This window comes from Sciurus vulgaris, assembly GCF_902686455.1.
Source record: "Sciurus vulgaris genome assembly, chromosome: 7".
Taxonomy (NCBI): domain Eukaryota; kingdom Metazoa; phylum Chordata; class Mammalia; order Rodentia; family Sciuridae; genus Sciurus; species Sciurus vulgaris.
The window spans coordinates 129,924,506-129,943,827 of record NC_136467.1 but is presented as its reverse complement, the minus strand read 5'-3'; the positions used below and the strand labels follow the sequence as shown (position 1 = coordinate 129,943,827).

Below are 19,322 nucleotides of genomic sequence, written 5' to 3'. Positions count from 1 at the left end.
CTTAGAGTAGTCCATTCCCAAGCATAATAATAACATAATAGGCATCCCTAACTGGTCAATAGGGTACTGCTCTTTAGAGAGAGCCTCTCAGTCCTTCAGTGTAGGAAGATTAGTGAACCCTCACAATGCAATGTTCACTAATATATCTATGGTGGAAAGAACTTTAGGCTCAGCTCTTACTTCAATTAACACCAGAGAATTCAGTCAAGAAGGAACCTTGTGAGTGCAAAGAATATGGAAAAACCTTTAGTCAGGCCCTGCTGCTCACCCACTGTCAGAGAAGCCAGTGATTCCGAAAGCCAGCAATGTAACTATGATTAAAACTAGGTTCAACTAGTAGCTTAGACACACACAAACTAGTAACAGCAGTGACTCATTAAAAATTTTTTTCTTTAATAGAAAAGTCAGTCCAGTATTGTTAAAGTGATTCCATGGTATTACTAGGGTTCTAGTCTTCTGCCTTTTGGCTCTACCATCCTGGTCCATGTCATCAGTTTTTAAGGACCTTGTTTGATCCTCTGTGGCTGCTCAAGCTCCAGCCATTACATCTAAAATGTGAACAAAAGGCAGAAAGAATAAAAAGAGGCTTCTATCAATTCAGCCAGTTTTCTTTAAACAGGCATCCCCAAAATTGCTTAACACATATGTCTTAGCATAAAACTTTGGGAAAGAAAGCTGAAAAGGGTATTCTTTTTTGCAGAGTGCTCACTGAAAGTTAGGCTTCTTTGAGCAAGGATAAAGGAATGAATGTCAGAATAAGCACTTAGCAGTCTTTGGCCCACTTCCTATTCCTTTCCATTCAGTTCTTACTGAGTGCAAACTGACCAGAAGCAACAGTTACTACCATTTTCTGGAGGAAGACGAAGTAGGAGAAGCAGCTATAACTTTTTGGAACACAAAAATTTCATGAAAAGTCAGTTGTATTTCCCCCAATTATAATGTTTTTTCTTTGTGATACTGGAGATTGAATCCAGGGCCTCACATGCTAGGCAAGCCCTCGACCACTGAGTTACATCCCTTGTCCCGTCCCCAATTATTTTTAAGTGCTACGCTGAGGTCAGTAACTAAAAATTTAACTCCCTGTCATAATTTAAATCTATTTGATTCTGTTCAGTTTAAAAAGAAAAGTACATAGAGTATTATGAAAAAGCAATTAAGCCAGGCACAATGGCACACAACTGTAATCCCAGCAACTCCAAAGGCTGAGGCAGGAGGATCCCAAGTTCAAAGCCCACCTCAGCAATTTAGGCCCTTAGCAAGACTGACTCAAAATAAAAAGTGGACGATGTAGCTCAGTGATAAAGCACCCCTGGATTCAGTCCCCAGTACCAAAAAAAAGCAACTGTTACTGGGAAGTTTTGACTTTTCTCCATGAGAGTTGTCCTCTTTAAATCTCCTTCCCTTCCTTTTCCTGATTAAAGCTTTGCTTGTATATTTGTGCTTACTTGACTCAGATTCAATTTTTGCCATCATCAAATCAAAAGTCCTCATCTCCATTATCATTTCCACCATTATAGTTTCACACAGTAGTTTTGTTACTGGAGTCCTAGGCCAAAGGATAGGGGACCTGACTTCAAGGAGTCCCAACAGTCCACAGGGTCTGGCCACTCACACCTCAGATATTGAATGGAAAAAAGACAATGATGGGGCTGGGATTGTGGCTCAGTGGTAGAGCACTCACATAGCATGTGTGAGGCACTGGGTTCAATTCTCAACACTGAATATAAATAAAAATAAAGGTCCATCAATAATAAAAAATATTTTTAAAAAATAGCAATGGTGAGGTAGGGAAGGAATTTAATAATTGGTACAGTTACACCGGAAACACAAGGGGACCAGCGTCTTCAGCCTTATCTTCAGGGAGACTGACATGAGCTTCATGTTGAAATAGTGAAATGTCATCATGTGGAACGTACCACACAGGGGCAAGAGTCTAGGTTTTACCACTCATTACTCCATCAAATACCTAGGAGGCAGGTTGGCAGGAACATGGGGTCTTATTCAAAGCCAGCTTTGAAGGAAGATGGTGTAAACCTGTTTCATATCACTATCTTCAGTAGACCCAAGAGAACAGCTTTTGGCAGTGCACATATTAAAATTGGAGCAATACAGAGCTGAGGCTGTAGCTCAGTGGTAGAGCACTTGCCTTGACTGATGAGAGTCACTGGGTTCAATTCTCAGCACCATATATAAATAAATGAGCAAAATAAAGGTACATCAACAACCAAAAAAAATTTTTTTAAATAAAATAAAATTGGAACAATACAAAGTGCAGCATAGTGGTGCATGTCTGTAATCCCAGCGACTTGGGAGGCTGAGGCAGGAGGCAATTAAGCTCAAGACCAGCTTCAGCAATTTAGCGAGGCCCTAAGCAACTTATGAAACCCTGTCTCAAAATTTAAAAAGGGCTGGGAATGTGGCTTTGTGGTTAAGTGCCCTAGGTTCAATCTCCAGTACCCCTCTCCAAAAATATTGGAACAGTATGGAGAAGATTATCATGGCCCCTGCACAAGGATGACACACAAATTCATGAAGCAGTCCATATTAGAAGTAATAGTAGGAGCAGGAGAAAATGAAAGAAGGCAGGGTGAGACAAAAGACAGGAAATATACATAGTTAAATTTGATGGGCTGTGGTAGAATGCCAGTGGTGCCCACCAGCTAAGATTCTGTTTTAGTAGGGAACAAAAGCAGGGGGATTAGCATGAAATACCCATAACCGAGCAGTCATAGTCAAAATAGTGTGGTAATCATCCCACACTATTCTTAAGGCAAGGCCTTGTCAGCAATAAGAAAGCCACTGCTGCTCAGGGGATTGTTTCAACTCTTACCATAAGTGGTCCTTGATCAGATCTGTTGTTCTTGGCATCCAAGGTGACTGCGAGAGAAAATGATTATGAAAGGATGAGTTAGAAAGGCATGATGGCATTAGTTCCTTCAGGTTTAGGACAGTGAGGACTTCTAGGTCCTGCTCTAAAGGTCTAGAACAGGATGTCATAAATGCTGACCATCTGTTGATGATAATGTCCCTGAAAATCTCGAAAATATCCTAGTTACTCTTATCTTGGTGCCTTCAGCCTTGAAGGGAAAAAATTATCAGTTTTACCAAAGACTAAGTTAGCAAAGAAGAAATACAAAATGAAGGCAGAAGTGCCAAGATTTATGCCTGCTTTTGTCATGGGAGAAGAGAGGTCTCCAGAGAAGGGTTTGAAGAGTTCCCAGATGAAAGTGGGAATTCTACTGAGGACCAGCAGGATTCTTGGCATATGTGACAGAAAAGAATCAGCACAAGCCACACAAAAGCATAGACAGACTGAATTACCAATAATCTTCAAAATGGTTTTCTTGTGGCTTTCTGGAAGGAAAAACATAGGCCTCAGGGTACTCTGAGTTCCTCCCAAACAAGATTGGACTTTTTAAGTCTATCTTCAGTAAAATCTGTGTTCCCATCAGGATCGGACCTTCCAGTCTGTCCCCCAATGTAGCCTCCAAAGTACTTCGAGTCCCCAACAGAATCAAACTTTTAAGTCTGTCACAAATTGTCAGCAAATTATTAGCGATGTGAGGATCCTTGTCCCAGTTATGCACTTTTCAGTGTGCTTGATGGCCCCTATCTAGGCCTCAAGAAAAGAAATCCTTGATGAAAAAAAATATTTTTTTCTAAAAGGAACATTTCTAAGATCTCAAGTAATCTAGATATGCTTAAGAACTTACAAGGGTTTTATTATTATTATTATTTTAAATAACAAAAATAGAAACCTTGTAGAGAGTTTGAGGTATTTTGGGATAGAACAAATTCAGCAAGTTTCTACTTAATGCTTTGAACATAACTGTTCCTGCTCTGCCACTGTGACTTACTTTAAAACTTTTTTTTCCCTTTCTCTTGTCTTCCCACCCCAACAATGGGGGAAGCAAAATTAACTTGTTCCTCATCCCACGCCAAGTTATTTATTCTTTGGCTCAGAGACTATAGGAGCAAAGAAATCTAGACTTCAGGACTGGCGCCTGTAAGTCTAAGAAATGGCTGTTTCTCAAGGTTGTAAATGAATTATGACTCCTGACAGGGCACAGCTGGTATGTGGTCTTTGCATCACCTCTTAAAAGCCCACTGTTTTCCCTAACAGTGAGAATCACAGCCTCTGGGAAAATAGTCCTCGGCTTCCCCTTTGCTAGCAAAGCAATGAAACTTCTTTTTCCTTATTCTCTAAACCTTGTCCTTATTTAATTTGCATTGGGAACAAGGACTGAGCTTTTTGGTATCATTTGTAGCTAATGGTAACTCTATAGGACAGAATGGTTTAGCTAGAGCATGTAACGAGACTGTTCAGAGATAGCTTAGAGAAGGAGGCGAGGGAGAACAGGACACAAGTTCGTCCTCAGAACTAAGGTTTATAGCAAAATATTAGTTGAGAGATTGGCCACTAAGTGTATCAGGTCTGAATGTGGTGTCAACAAAGGAGGTAGCTTCCTTGATTGTCACATCAAAGTCAGGTCCCTCCAACAAAGTGTCATAGGTGAACCCCATGTATGGTAAAACAAGGGGCTGTTCAAGATTCTGGGAGACTAAACCCTCATTTATGTCTTCCCAACTAGCAATTCATGTTCCCTCTGATCCAGGAACAGGGCATAGGGGCTTAAGGGCATCTCCTAGCTTTGATCCTTTTATAAACAAGCACTCGTTTTCTAAGAGACAAAGGGCTTTTGGCCAAGGAAATAAGAAAGAGGAAACAAAATCCCAGTTTAAATCCCACAGAGGCTGAGAAACCTATGTGATCCAGCTACACAGCGTGAGAAGAGAAAGAAAAGGTTTTAAAAAGGACCACTGAGCTCCTTCTCAATATTAGAGTTCAAAGGCTCTTACCACATCCCCAGAATGGCATCAGTTATCATTTTATTTCCACTTGAATCTACACATCTTGGGAATTTCCTGTCCACCTAAGAAAAAGAGCCAGGCAAGTAAGATGGATGGAGGTTATGCTTTCCAGTCTTTGAAATGGAGCTAACAGAATAAGTCATAGTCTCAGTGACTATGGGCATTTTCTTTAAGACTCAGTATATCTCTCTCTTTATCCTAAATCCTTAACTCACTTTTAGTTACTTATCAGGCATCTATCTGCAGGCCCAAGTGAAAAATCAATGCTTTTAGCAAAAGTAAACTGTAAGTCCTTGCTACAGTTTCACTGCCCGAAAAATCCTCTATAAATCACCTATTTATCCCTCCCTGCCCCCTAGCCCTTGGAAAACACGGATTTTCTTCTGTCTTCATGGTTTTGCCTTTTTTAGTAGATCATGTCTTTGGAGTCTTACAGCGTAGTCTTTTTTTGGCTTTTGTTTCACTTAGTAATATGCACTTAAGTTTATTCCATGTATTTTCAAGGCTTGATAGCTCATTTCTCTTAGCACTAAATAATACTTCATTGTCCCAATGTATCACAGTAAAAGACAAGGACTATTATTCAAGGTCTATTGTTCCAAATATAGGATGGGTATGGTGATGCATGCCTGTAATTCCTGCAACTTGGGAAGCTGAGGCAGGAGGATCCCAAATTCAAAGCCAGCCTGGATTATTTAGCTAGAACCTGTCTCAAAATAAAAAGGACTAGAGGTGCAGCTCAGTGGTAGAGCTCCCCTGAGTTCAACCCAGTATCACAAAAAAAAAAAGGCAAAATATAAAAAAGATTTTAAAATAAGCCAGAGACCTAAACATATACCTTACTAAAGAAGATACACAGATGGCAACTAAGCATATGAAAAGGTGATCCATATATACTTAGGGAAATGAAAATTAAAGCAATGAAATAGCACTATGCTCATATTAAAATGTACAATATCCAGAACATTGACCATACTACATACTGGTGTGGATGTGGAGCAACAGCAACTCCCATTCATTGTTGGTAGAAATGCAAAATTATACAACTAATTTGGAAGACAGTTTGGCAGTTTTTTACAAAAGTAAATGTGGTTTTACTGTATGATTGAGGTAGGATAGGAGAAATAGAAGGTATAAAGGAGACCTATAGGAAGAAAAAGGAAATAAAATTTCACTTCAGAAGTTCTGCATGTTTTTCCAGGTCTGTCTCTTCCAAGTCTGTTACTCCCAAATTTCTGGGAAATCTGTAAATCTACCTCTGCACTGTTAATTAACACCCCAATAAATGGATTAAGCAAAATATGATATGATATCATTAGGAATTCATAATTTGGGGAACTTTACAGTGCTATCTACTGAACAGATAAGATCATGTTATATGAGGATTCTATGATTAAGCAGATTACCAGAAACTATCTTGAGATCGCCAGACTGATATTCCTATATAGCTTCCTGAAAAAGATAGATAGTAAAACAGGCAGACACTTATGAAAATGGGCCCCCCAAAAGAGGCTTCTCTAAAAGAGGCTACTGCATGAAATTAACCTGTATAAACATTTCAACCAACTGCTTTGTCCTAGGGGTAGGAGGACAGACTAAAAGCCTGTAGCTTTTTTTTTTTTTTTTTTTTTTTTTTTTTAAGCCTGTAGCTTTTTAACTCAAGAGCTAACCAATCAGAATGTTTCAGGCTGAACCAATAGCTTTGGCACTTTTCCAAAACCTGATTAGCATAGATATTGATCAATGCCTCTACCCTTACAAACTAGTACACTTAATTAGCAACCTGCTCTCAGGTGGCATCTTGCCCAGCAAGAGCTCTGCTTCCTTTCTTCTCATTTAAATAAATCATACTCCTTTCAATCTCATCTTCCATTTCTGATAATAATCCAGAAAAAAGTCACAGGTATCTGGGGTCTCCTGAAACACTGAAGCAGCAGAGGTTGAAAATTCCATTTCATGCTCATGCCTCCCCAAGTTTCCTTTAAAAGAAGAGCTTGGAACTCCCAAAACATCTCTCACTCTTGATATGACCCACATTCTCCCTTGATGTATATTCCTTGCTTAGCACCAAAGGTATCTCTTGAGATTGTCACTATTCTCCCTTGAATATGTATCTGCTTTCCTAAATGAACTTCTATCTATGCTTCTCACTAGCACATGCTGAAATTCTTTTTCATCATGTATTCCAAGAACCCCACTGCTCCTGAGTCAAGTTTCCCTTTTTCTCCTGGAACTCCTCAAACACTTCTTCAGATGTATCTCTTCTGTGACTTCTGTGACATGATCACCCTCCTTGGTGTTTACTCAGAGGAGTAGAAAACTTGTGTTCACACAAAAACCTGCACACAGATGTTTATGGCAGCATATTCACAATTACCAAAACTTAGAAGAAAAGTTAGATGGCTGTTAGTAGGTTAATGGGTAATTAAAGATCCTGTTTTTAAAAGGTGTTTTATGTTTTTACTATTGGATTAAACATCCTTTTACATGTTGATTTGGTACTGGAGTCTTAGTCAGAGGCATGACTCTGGGATCCAATAAATCAGATCTGGCAACATACACCAAAAATTGAACAGGAAAGATAATGTTGAAAAGCATGAAAGGAGCTCTAAGCAGTGTGGTTACAATAGGAAGACAAGGGGATTCGTGTGCTTATTCTTGTATTCAAAGGGCTGACAATGAATTTGAAGTTTTATAGAAAGGGGAATGAAGTCAAGAATTGGGGGATTTGCATAGCTGGAAGTTGTTCACAGTCATCAAAGCAGAGTGTGTTGATCAGGTATGGTCTGTCCATCATTATCTCAGGATTGGTCAGGTTGGGCCTTGTCCCAGACCAAAAGTTGCTGTTCCATGGCAGGGAAGGGGACTTTGACTCATCACAACATGAACAAGACCTTGTTCCTAGAGAGCAAAGCAGATGAATGCAAAATGGAAGCAGAGATGCCAAGTCTTTAATCCTGCTTTTAGCCATCCATGAGTATTTGCAAGCAAAAGTGAAGAGTCTCTCACTGAGCTATATTTCTAGCCCTTTTTAATTTTGATTTTGAGACAGGGTCTCACTAAGTTACCCAAGTAGGCCTCAAACTTACCTCCTGCCTCAGCCTCCTTGCTGGAAATACAGGGATGAGCCATTGCAATCAGCTAGTCTCCTTTTACTCTGAAATCCCTCAAAAATTAAATAGGGAACTACAAAAAAGTATAAATGTATATGCCCTTTGATCAGTTTCAATGTGTAGCATTATCCAATAAATGTACTCATAAAAGAATGTAAAGCTATTGAATGGTATTCCTTATAGCATTGCTTATAAAGAAAAAATTTAACCTACACAGACATCAACAGGGATGTTATGATACATCCATACAACAGAATACAATTTAACCATTAAAAAAAAGTAGATAAGATGACCAAGCTATCTTAGTTGAAAAAAGCTAAAGTGCAAAATTACATTGTTATCATAAGTGTTCTAAAAGATATATACACATTTATTTACCATAAACAAAATGTTTGTTGAGTGCTACTATATAGTAAGTAGTGTCCTGGGATGATATGCCAAAAAAATTGATAGATAAAGATAGATACTATTAACCATGAGTATTGAGACACTTCGTTTTATAGTCTTCATGTAACTTGAGTTTTCATTGTGCACATGCAATCTGTATACTTAAAACTGTTTTAGTTTGTTCCATTTACCAAATTATAATTGTTTATTGCTGAGCATAGTGGCTCAAGCCTATAATTCCAGCAACTTGGGAGGCTGCGGCAGGAGGATCACTAATTTGAGGCCAGCCTGGGCAATTTAGCAAGACCCTGTCTCTAAATAAATAAATGAAGTGCTGGGCATGTGGCTCAGTGGTAGAACTCCCCTGGGTTTAATCCCTAGTATTGAAGGGGAAAAAAAATAAAATAAAAATAATTTATTGATCTCCCCACCAGCCTTGCCTGTGAGGACAAGAATAGATTCAGGACTTTGCTCTTACCATACCATTGGGTTTTTGTTTGGTTTTGTACTGAGGATTGAACCCAGGAGAGCTGAGGTACTGCTGAGGTACGTCCAGAGCCTTTTTAAAGTTATTTTTGAATTTGAGATCCAACTGCTTCGTGAGTAGTTGGGATTGCAGGTGAGGTCACCCTTCCCCTTGTCAGGGGAGTTTGTGTTATTCCTCCCATCCCAACTCCCGCACTCTTTGGTGCCAGGGATAGAACACAGGGGAGCTTTACCACTGAGTTACAGCTCTAGTCCTTTTTGCCAACAGGGTCTCAAATCGCTGAGGCTGGCCTTGAACTTGCAATCCTCTTGCCTTAGCCTTCCGAGTCGCAGGGATTACCATAGCGCCCGGCTATCTTTGGTATGTTTTTTGTTTTTGTTTATTTGTTGCTTTTTTGTACCGGGTATTGAACTCGGGGCCCTCAACCACTGAGCCACCTACCCAGCCCTATTTTGTATTTTATTTAGAGACAAGATCTCACTGAGTTGCTTAGCGCCTCTTTATTGCTGAGGCTGGCTTTGAACTCGAGATCCTCCTGCCTCAGTCTCCCGAGCCTGGGATTACAAGTGTGTGCCACCCCGCCGGTCAGTTGGTTTTTAATTGAAAAGATTTGCGTAAATGCAAATTTTGTACGCGAGGACCATTGGGAAGAGCCCCCAGTCTGGGATCGAATAAAGAAGCCTGTGCAGGGATGTAGCGGGAAACCAGGAGCACCAGAGAGAGGAGGCGACGCTCCTAGAGAGGCACGGAGCCGGCCGGAAGCCGCTCAAAGCGGCGAGAGGAAATCTACCCGGCGGCATCTCTGGCTGCAGGAAGTGCCCCTCAGCCTCCGGCCCGGATAAAGGAAGCACCGCGGAGATTTACCCGCCCAGCTTGACTCCCTGGCAGGGGTCTGTGGAAACCAACCAGCGTTTCCCGACTGTAGGGGCCCGGGCCTTCTTTTTCTCTTGGGAACTCTTCGCGAGGTCGGCCAAGTTTTTGTTGCGCACTTTCCCTGAACTTTTAGAGACACTTATTGAGTGCCTACTATGTGCCAGGTGCTGTGCTAGTTGCTGGCATGCACTCTTAATAGACTGCATTTTGGGTCCATCGGAGAGTCCTGGCTACTGGCATCAGGTACATCCACGTACGTTCATCAAGAGCCCACATTTGTCAAATACCAGGTACGTACTGGGCTCCTAGGGTCTATGCAAAGATAAACCCCTATCCTCAAGGTGCAGGGCTGGTGGTGGGGTGATATGTAATGCAAGATGGAGAAAGAGGGTGGTGGGTGCAGTTGTTTCCATGGCTCCATCGCCACCTGTGTTTCTTAGTGGACAAAACAGTTTTCCCCTCTGTATGTGGGGTTTAAGGATGTACACAGAAAGTTTTATGCATGTACATAAGAGGTGGCATTTGCGCGAGGCCTTGGGAATTTGCCTTAGAAAGATTATGGTACTTGCTATAAAGTACAAACTAGGTGGAAAATTTTTGAATAAATATCATTGCAGTGACATGAGGAATTTGGGAAGACCATAGTTTTCTTGAAGATAGGGATTGTCTTTTATTCCAGATTGAGCTTTATGCCTGGGAAATAATGAGGTGCTCAGGAAATTGAGTGACAAGCAAATGAGTAAACCCTGATAAAGCTCAGGTTCCTGGGAGTTTAAATTTAGTTCAAGGAGGGGTATTTGTACCTTGTTCCCCCTTTTGGAAATGTGTAAGGGCAACAAACTTTTTTTTCCTGCTCTCACACTCCAATAATCAATACAAGTAACTTCTGTGAATTCAAATGATGTTGGAATTTCTCTCCGTCAGCAAGCAAGCAATTAATTCTGTGTAGGACATCAACTAGGTGCCCCCCTCTAATTCAATTCATTGCTGATACTGTCAGATCTCAACTGTTGAGAGCTCAGTCTTCCAATACTGCCCCCTACTCCCAATGTGAATTGTAGTCCCCAGGTTATTTTACCTGGACTTCTGAAATCATCTAGAAGTCAGGGTTCATACAGTCCCTTCTCTTGAGTTCACAGAACTCAGGGAAGTACATGCTTACTGGTATTATAAAGGATTTTACAAAGGATACAGATGAAGAGTTGCATAGGGTTAAGTGTGGGAAAAGGAGCATGAAGCTTCTATACCCTCCCAAAACTTCCACATGTCCAGTTATGTGGAAGCTTCATGAACTCTGTCCTTTTGGGGTTTTATAGAGGCTTCATTGCATGGGCACATTTGATTAAATGAGTATTCATTGGTGATCACCTTAGCTTGCAGCTCCTCTCCCCTCCCTTGACGTTGGGGAAGGAACTGAAAGTCTCAACCTTCTTAATTCTGCCTTGTACTTTTGGGTGACCAGCTTCCATTCTGAAGCCACCTAGGGGCTTCCAGCCATCAGTCATTAATATACAAAAAGAAACTTATTACTTTGAAGATTCCAAGGATATTTAGAAGTTGTATGCCAGGAAATAGGAACAAATACCAAATAAATGTTCCATAGTACCATAAGAGGTGAGTTGAATGTTGTCAAAATTGTGCTTTAGGAAATAGTAATCCAAAGATGGGAGGTCAAGCAGGAATACCACCCCAAAAATGATAGAAATAATGAATGAAAATGATAATAAAGGATAAAGGAAGGAGACATTTTGTATAAAGAATTAACTGGACTCAGATTATTTATAAGGATTATTTATAAGGGATTTTTTTATGCATGTAAAATGGTGACACCAATAGAAAGGAGAAATGCAGAGTGCTGGTTTGAAGGGGTCTCTGGTTTGGGATGTTTAAATTATGGTGCAGGAAAAGCCTATAGCTGGAGGCATCCTGCTAGCCATTTCAAGATGTGGGTCTACAGTGTGAAATGCAGGTTGGAGCCAGACAAAGATTTGAGTGTTCTTGGAACAGAGACATATATTGAAATTGAGATCATAGCTGGAGAAAGCGAGGAGACAGGAAAAAGGAACTTAATGCGTGTCTGCTGTTATCTATTGTACAAAAAATAAACTAAAACCCTAAACTTAATGGCTAAAAACAATTTCTCAGGATTCTGTTGGTAGACTGCCACTTCTGCTAGTTTCACTTGGAGTTACTCATATATTTACATTCAGCTGGTGAACTATCTGGGCAGTAGGCCTAACTAAGCTAACTGGGCTTTAGCTTTGGAGCCTTGGTTCTCATCCATCTTAACCTCTTAATGGGTTAGTTTCAACTCCCTTACAGCATGGCATTATCATGGTAGCATGCCAAGAGCTATAGAGGCACTTCTTACAGTGCCTTATCTGCCATATTCCATTAGTCAAGTCATAGATCAGCACAGATTCAAGACAAAGAAAAAGATTCCACTTCATGAGGAGACGAGTGGAAAAATCTCATTACAGAAGGTATTTGGGGATAGGAGATTTTGGAAACATTCTGTTACTGCACTTTAAGTGACATATTCTGCCAGACAAGGTAATACACACTTGTAATCCTAGCTGCTTCAAGAGGATCACAAGTTCCAGGTCAGCCTTGGCAACTTAAACCCTGTCTCACAATAAAAAAATTAAAAGAGCTGGGGATGTAGCTCAGTGTTTGAGGACCCATGGGTTCAAACCCCGGTACCACAAAGGGAAGAAAATAAGAAAAAGAACAAAATGGAGTACTCAGTACATACATGGAAATGACCTTTGACATTGCATTATATGTCCACAGTGCTAGCCATCTGGCTCCTCCATGGGCAAAATTATCCCTTTTTCCCAGCTGAAATGTAAGCTGCTCCAGTGTTTATTATTCATAACCCTTCTTCCTCATATTCTACATCCCTTACATCTGGGTTCAAGATATACTTCTTATTCATTTCACTTGTAATAGAGGCAAGCAAGCTCAGCTTTTGGAATGACCTACCATGGGAACAAAGTACATTGTATAAGGTTTTGAATCTCATGTAATTTGTATGTTTCTGATCAATTCTTATACTTTAGATGTATATTTGGGAAACAATATTTGAAGCATAGTCCTCAGCCAAAAAGGCCTTTCTCTAGCTACAAATCCCAACATGTACGAAGCTTTACCGGGTTCTGCTCCTGAAAATGAAGACAGCCTTGTGAAAGTAAAGGTGGAAGATCCCACTTGGGAGCAAGTGTACAACACACAGGAGGGCAGCTCCTGCACTCAGGAATTTTGTCGCCTGAGATTCCGGCAGTTCTGTTACCAGGAGGCTCCTGGGCCCCGGGAGGCTCTGACCCAACTTCGAGAACTTTGCCAACAATGGTTGAGGCCAGAGATGCATACCAAAGAGCAAATTTTGGAGGTGCTGGTACTGGAGCAGTTCTTGACCATCCTGCCCAAGGAACTGCAGGCCTGGATGCAGATGTATCCTCTGCAGAGTGGGGAGGAGGCAGTGACAATGCTAGAGAATCTAACCTCTGGACATGGAGACACAGGACAGCAGGTGAGAAGATAATGTGTGTGGTGATGTGGGAAAAGAAGTGATGTATATGGATCTATTAATTTTTTTAACTTTGTTTTTAAATAATTTAAAAGCTACAGAATGATTAGGAGAATAGTACAGAGAACTCCTATATACTCTTCACCCAGGTTCACCAGTTGTTAATACTTATTTCATGATGTACCACATCCTACCTCGTATTCTTGTGCAAGTGAGCCCTCTCTTTGTATGTGTGTATTCATACGAAGACACACTTTTTTCCCTGAACCATTTGAGAATTAATTGTAAACATTATACCCCTGTACCTCTAAACACATCAGTATATATTTCATTCTCTTGTATAACCAGAATACAATGACAAAGGTTAGGGAAATTACATAAAATTGTTATGATACTATCATATAACCCTAGTACTTGTTCAGATTTTGCCACAATATCCCAATAGTGTTCTTTATGGCAAATTTCTCTTCGATTCAGACCATAAGCCAACAAGCATCACATATTACATTTATTTATTTATTAAAATATATTTGCATATTTTAGTTGTGTATGGACACAATGACTTTATTTTTTATGGTGCTAAGGATCGAACCCAGTGCCTCACATGTGCTAGGCAAGTGCTTTATCACCAAGCTGCAACTCCATCCCCCACATACAACATCTAACTACATGGATTCATGTAGTCTCCATGAATCTGCTCAGTCTTTGTCATGACATGGATAATCTTGAAAAGTAAAGGCAGTTTTTTGGGAAGATTTCCCTCAGCTTCTGTTTGTCTTCCATTTTCTCCTGATTAGATCCAGATTGCATTTAGGCTAGAATACCTTCCCCCGGGATAGTGCTTTGTCTGCCATTTCAGGAGGCTGTGATGGTTTATCCCAATACTGATGAGGTTATGGTGGTGCCTAACAGATTTCTTTACTAGAAAGTTACCATCTTCCCCTTCAAAATTACTAAATAATGTGTAGAAGACATTTTGTGACAATGTACATAATCCTAGTTCTTATTAAACATTCACCTAACAAGTCTTTTTTTTTGTTTTGTTTTTCTTGGCAGGAATCCTTTGCTTGTCTTGTCTGCCTTGCTTCTATTCTGTACCCTAGATACTGAATCGGACCTAACTCTAAGCATGCAGTTCTTATTTAACACTTGCTGCTTCTTCAAGAGATTAAACAGGGCTTATTCTCTGCTCTTTTGGAGAAGTCTGTAACTGCTGTTCAGTTTCCACCAAAACACTTTTTTAAGGTCAATCTTTCATTTCCAGGCCTCTTTCTACATTCAGGGACAAGACATGCACCTAGTTATGACACAGTATCAAGAAGCCTCTTTGGAGTGTCAGCCCCTGCCTGGGGTAACCACCCTGACATGTGAACCTTCTCAGCTCCCCCAAGAAGTGAGTGGTGAGTGGTGAGTTTAGTAAAGACTGGAAGCAGGCCACTGACAGGTGCATGGTCTCCTTAGTAGAAACTTGATTATCTGTACCCTCAAGGTTTTGTTTTTTGTTTTTCATGTATATTATTAATTGATTACCACAAACTTCTTAACCTTTGGTGAGTGTGGTGAGAATATTTAAGATCTACTCTCAGGAAATTTCCACTATGCAATATATTATTGTTAACTGTAATCACTGTGCTGTATATTAGGTTTTCAAAATTTGCTCATTTAGCCAGGTACAGTGGTACTCATCTATAATTCCAGCAACTCAGGAGGCTGAGACAAGAGGATCTCAAATTTGAGGCCAAACTGGGCAAGTAAGTAAGGCTTTAAGCAATTTGGCAAGACTCTGTCTCAGAATAAAAAATTTAAAATCAAAAAGACTGTTATGTAATTCATTGGTACAGTGCTCCTGGGTTCAATCCCCAGGACCAAAAAATATATATGTGTGTGTGATTTGCCCAGGGTCAACAGAGGAAGAGCCACTTCTAAAATTTAAGGCTTGTTACCTTTAACCAGTATACCTTCTCTATGAGAACTCTGTATTCTACGTTTCTAAATCTGTACCACCACCACCCCCAAAAGATGAGAAGTTTTCAAGAATAGGTTGTAGTGGATATTGTGCCTCCCACCTGAGCAGTCATCACCAGCTTCTTTCTCCCCTCTATTTTCATACATGATTTTAACTTTCATTTGTGAAAATGCATTACTGTAAACCACCTTATGAATTCATAAATCTCATTCACTTTGGGGGTGGGAGATCCTGAAGTTTTAGAATTTCAGAATTCATTTACAATGTCCTGTCCTAGACAGTAAGGTTTACATCTTAGTTTGGATATTTAATAAAAATACAAGGTTTGGAGGCTAGATCCTAAACAGAGGATACTCTTTCAGACCATTGCATTTCAGGACTTTTATCTCATTTCTTTACAGGGTTTACTCCCCAAGGACCAGCCCTTTTCCAAGAAGAAAGTTCCAGAAATAAGGCAACAGCGCCTGAGTTTAACCCACCCAGGTTCCAGGTGAGCAAGGTGCCTGGGCTTTGGAGCCTCGGTAGTTACCCTCCTTTTCTCTTTGACCTGTTCTTTACCTTTCTCTTGGCCCACACTCCTCCTCAGATGGCATATTTTCTTGAGGTCATTTTATCACAGAATGTCACAGGCCATGTGCTCAATAATCTAAGAAGTTCATGTTGATTACATTCTACTACCTCATTTTATACTGTGTTGAGGAAGTACATCCAAATCTGAAGATTTGAGGGGTTTCAGAAAGCCCCTCTGCTCTTTTAATGCTGATCAACGGATAACTTGTCTTTGGAATCTCTTGCTTTTCTCCTTAGCATGAGAACAAGGACACTTTTTCACATTCCTTTGTAGTCCCAATGCTCAGCTCATATCCAATTAATATTTGGTGATGATAACAGAAATATTGTATATGCAAAATAAAACTCCACATCATCTTCACAAAATGAACTGCTTTTTTTCTTTTTAGTGTCTCAGTGGTTCATTTGTTTTCCTAGTTATTTAGTTTTTAAAAAATTTCATGTTTCCCGTTTAAGTCCTCTTACACGCTGCTGGTACATCAGTTTTCTCAAGATACGATCTTCGTGAAATCCTTTCTTCGCTCAGTCCTTTTCTGTGAGTTCTTATTGTTCTCAGTAAGAACTATTCTTAATAAGTACTTTGTTTTGTCTTCCTGAAAATAAATGTGTGGATAATAAAATAAGTATATAAAAAATAATGAAATAATAAAAATTTTAAGAAAGCATATATACATTTTAAATATCAACCCAGTTGTGACTGGGCATTGTGGCACATGCCTGTAATCCCACCAACTGAGGTGGGTATAAGTTCAAGACCAACCTGGACAACTTGTCGAGACCCTGTCTAAATAAAAGGGGCTTGGGGCTGGGGTTGTGGCTGAGTGATAGAGTGCTTGCCTAGCATGTGTGAGGCACTGGGTTCTATCCTCAGCACCACATATAAATAAACAAGATAAAAGTCCATCCACTACTAAAAAAGAATTTAAAAAAAATAAATTAAAAAGGGGGGCTGGAGGTATAACTCAGTGGTAGACTGACCCTGGGTTCAATCCCCAGTACCACCAAAAAAAAAAAAAAATTTATGGTCGTAAATGTAATATAATGTAGTGATTTTTTTTTTTTTTTGGTAGTCCTAGGATTTGAACCCAGGTTCACTCTACCACTGAACTGCATCCCAGCCCCTTCTATTTTTTATTTTGAGACAAGCTCTTGCTAAGCTACCCAGTCTTGCCTTGAATTTAAAATCCTTCTACGTCAGCCTCCCAAATCTCCAGGATTACAGGCAAGTACCACCACACCCAGTTTTGACAGATTAATTTTAGACTTCTAGTTCCTAGAACTGTAAGAGAAATAATTTCTGTTGTTGTAAGCTATATTAAGTTTGTTACAAAAGCCCAAGAAACCAATATAAGTTTCAAGGCAAAGTAGACTGATAAAGAGATCAAAGAAGAGATGTGCTATTTAAATGAAGTAGGTTTCATATTTTTTACTTTATAATTTTTTTTTTTTTGGTAGTGGAGATTGAACCCAGGACACTCTATCACTGAGCTATAGCCCCAGTCCTTTTTACTCTTTATTTCAAGGTAGGCTCTCACTGAATTAGCTGAGGCTGGTCTCACACTTGTAATCCTCCTGCATCAGCCTCCCAAGTAGCTTGGAGTACCACCACACCCAGCCCATGAGATAGGTCTTTAAGTATTAAAATAATTGTTTGCAGTTTGGGATGGAATAGTGATGAGGTATAGAGAAAATATACCTCTGTCTTGAAACCCACCTGTTTGTCAAAACAGATATTCAGTCTGTGCAAGACTAGAAATGATACCCATTTTCAGGCAAAGAGAAAGTAAGGGTTGATTAGAAAATGAAACAAAATCAAAAGGTTAGTAAAAAGCATATGGTAGACCTTTGGAAGCAGTGTCAGATAAATATAGAAAACCATAGATAACCCCCAAAATAAATAATTACAGTGTATAATTTTTCTAACTTAGCTGTCTTATATTTCTGGCTTTGAAATATTTTTAAACATTCTTCATTAATGAAATTGAATGAGATCTCTGCATTTATATTAAGTTCTACATCAATTAAAAGTCTTTTCCATTATATATTTGTAATCAGTTTATTTGCATTTTCCCTAAGTGCCATTTTATATTGAAATGCCTGTCAACTATAATAGAAAATGCTGTTAAAACAGTGAGTAGAACAATTTGAGTCCTTTTTTTTTTTTTTTTTTTTTTTGGCAGTACTGGGGATTATTGAACCTAGAAGTACTCAACAATTGAGCAACATTCTCATCCCTTTTTGTTTTTTATTTTGAGACAGTGTCTTGGTAAGTTGTATAGGCTGGCCTAGAACTTGTGATCCTTCTGCCTTTGTCTCCACAGTTGCTGCGATTACAGGCATGTGCCACCATGCCCAGCTTAAGTCAACTTACATAACATGCTTTATTCCATGTAAGCTTCCTTCTCTGAAATTTTCTTAAATTACTGTTGGTTTTTTTAAAATCATCTCATAAAAACTTTCCAGAATTCTTACACTTCGATGCAGCCAATTTATATCAATTGTAGGTTTGGTTCAACAGGACACCAAAAAGTTCTACAGGATATGTGAATTTTGTTGTAGTGTGGGACTATACCATGCATTTCAGGATGGGCATATCCTGTAAATAACATTGTCATGAGCTAGTGTTAGGTATCACTGTTAAAACCAAAAAGTTCTCACAAATTTACCGAATGCCCTGAATGGCTGATTCCACTGTTCTGTAGTATGATATTCAACAGCTTTCACAACTGGACCCCTTCTCCTTACCATGGTGAAAACTGAAAGGCCACTTTTGCCTTTTAGATGTCAGCGAAGACTGGGAAGGAAGCAGCCCACGCCTTTGCTCCAGCAGAGTGGCCACATCTGAGTCTGGTTCAGAGGAACCTCTGTGAGAACTCAGCTCAAGAAAAGGTTACAAGCCAGATGAGTAAGAACAGGCTTCTGACTGGTCCCGTCTGTGCTATCCTTCTCCTATCCTTTCTCTGACTTGGCCCTTCAGAGTACGTACTGTAGATCCTTGCCCCGCCTTCCCCTTCTTCTGGCCTCTGCCTACAGGCTTTTCTCAGTCCTTATAATTTGCATTCTTTCCATTCACATTTCTGCTGCTGCTACTTGCCCAGGTTGGTAGTTCTTGTTGTGATTTTCTCTGATTATCTCTCCCTATTCCTTTTATTTACTCAGTAACTCCTTTGCATCTCTTTCTTCCCCATCAAGGATTCTATATCCCTTCATATTTAGAAGGCCCACAGATGCCTCTGCCTGATCCCTCTTTACCTCAGAGGAAGTTCTCTTTACCTGAGACCACTACTATTCGTGTTTTCTTTCTTTCTCTTTTGTTTTATTAACTGATAGATGAATCATTTTAACATTTTATTTTGAAACAATATTTAGGCTACCAACAAGTTGCAAAAGTAGTACTTTCCATGTTTTCTTTAAAGGTACCTTGCCCTGTTATGCCTTCTCCCCAGTTGGTGTTTGGTGCTCAGGTCAACCTTTCTTATTTTCCCACAGCATGCCACATTTTGTAGTATTGCTGAAACTGGGCAC

At 39.7% G+C, this 19,322-nt stretch overlaps 1 protein-coding gene and 1 long non-coding RNA gene across 4 annotated transcripts in view; one reads left to right on the top strand and one right to left on the bottom strand.

The window, feature by feature from the left end:
• Positions 1 to 55: 55 nt before the first annotated feature.
• On the bottom strand, positions 56 to 9,480 carry LOC306666129. The gene is made up of 4 exons (XR_013765199.1): positions 9,341 to 9,480; positions 4,861 to 4,934; positions 2,831 to 2,877; positions 56 to 548 (listed from the first exon to the last, which is right to left on the bottom strand). It is a non-coding gene; the product is annotated as an uncharacterized lncRNA (long non-coding RNA).
• Positions 9,481 to 9,882: 402 nt separating this feature from the next.
• Positions 9,883 to 19,322, top strand: part of PGBD1 (piggyBac transposable element derived 1) — a 14,706-nt gene continuing 5,266 nt past the window's right edge. For 2 of the 3 annotated variants that reach the window (XM_079147999.1, XM_079147997.1), the window contains exons 1-5: positions 9,883 to 10,022; positions 12,795 to 13,264; positions 14,526 to 14,661; positions 15,629 to 15,717; positions 18,579 to 18,702. In XM_079147999.1, coding sequence (XP_079004125.1) covers positions 12,869 to 13,264; positions 14,526 to 14,661; positions 15,629 to 15,717; positions 18,579 to 18,702 — 745 coding nt within the window. In that variant the 5' untranslated portion in view covers positions 9,883 to 10,022; positions 12,795 to 12,868. The remainder of the gene's footprint in view (positions 10,023 to 12,794; positions 13,265 to 14,525; positions 14,662 to 15,628; positions 15,718 to 18,578; positions 18,703 to 19,322) is intronic. The other variant, XM_079147998.1, reaches the window with a different exon arrangement.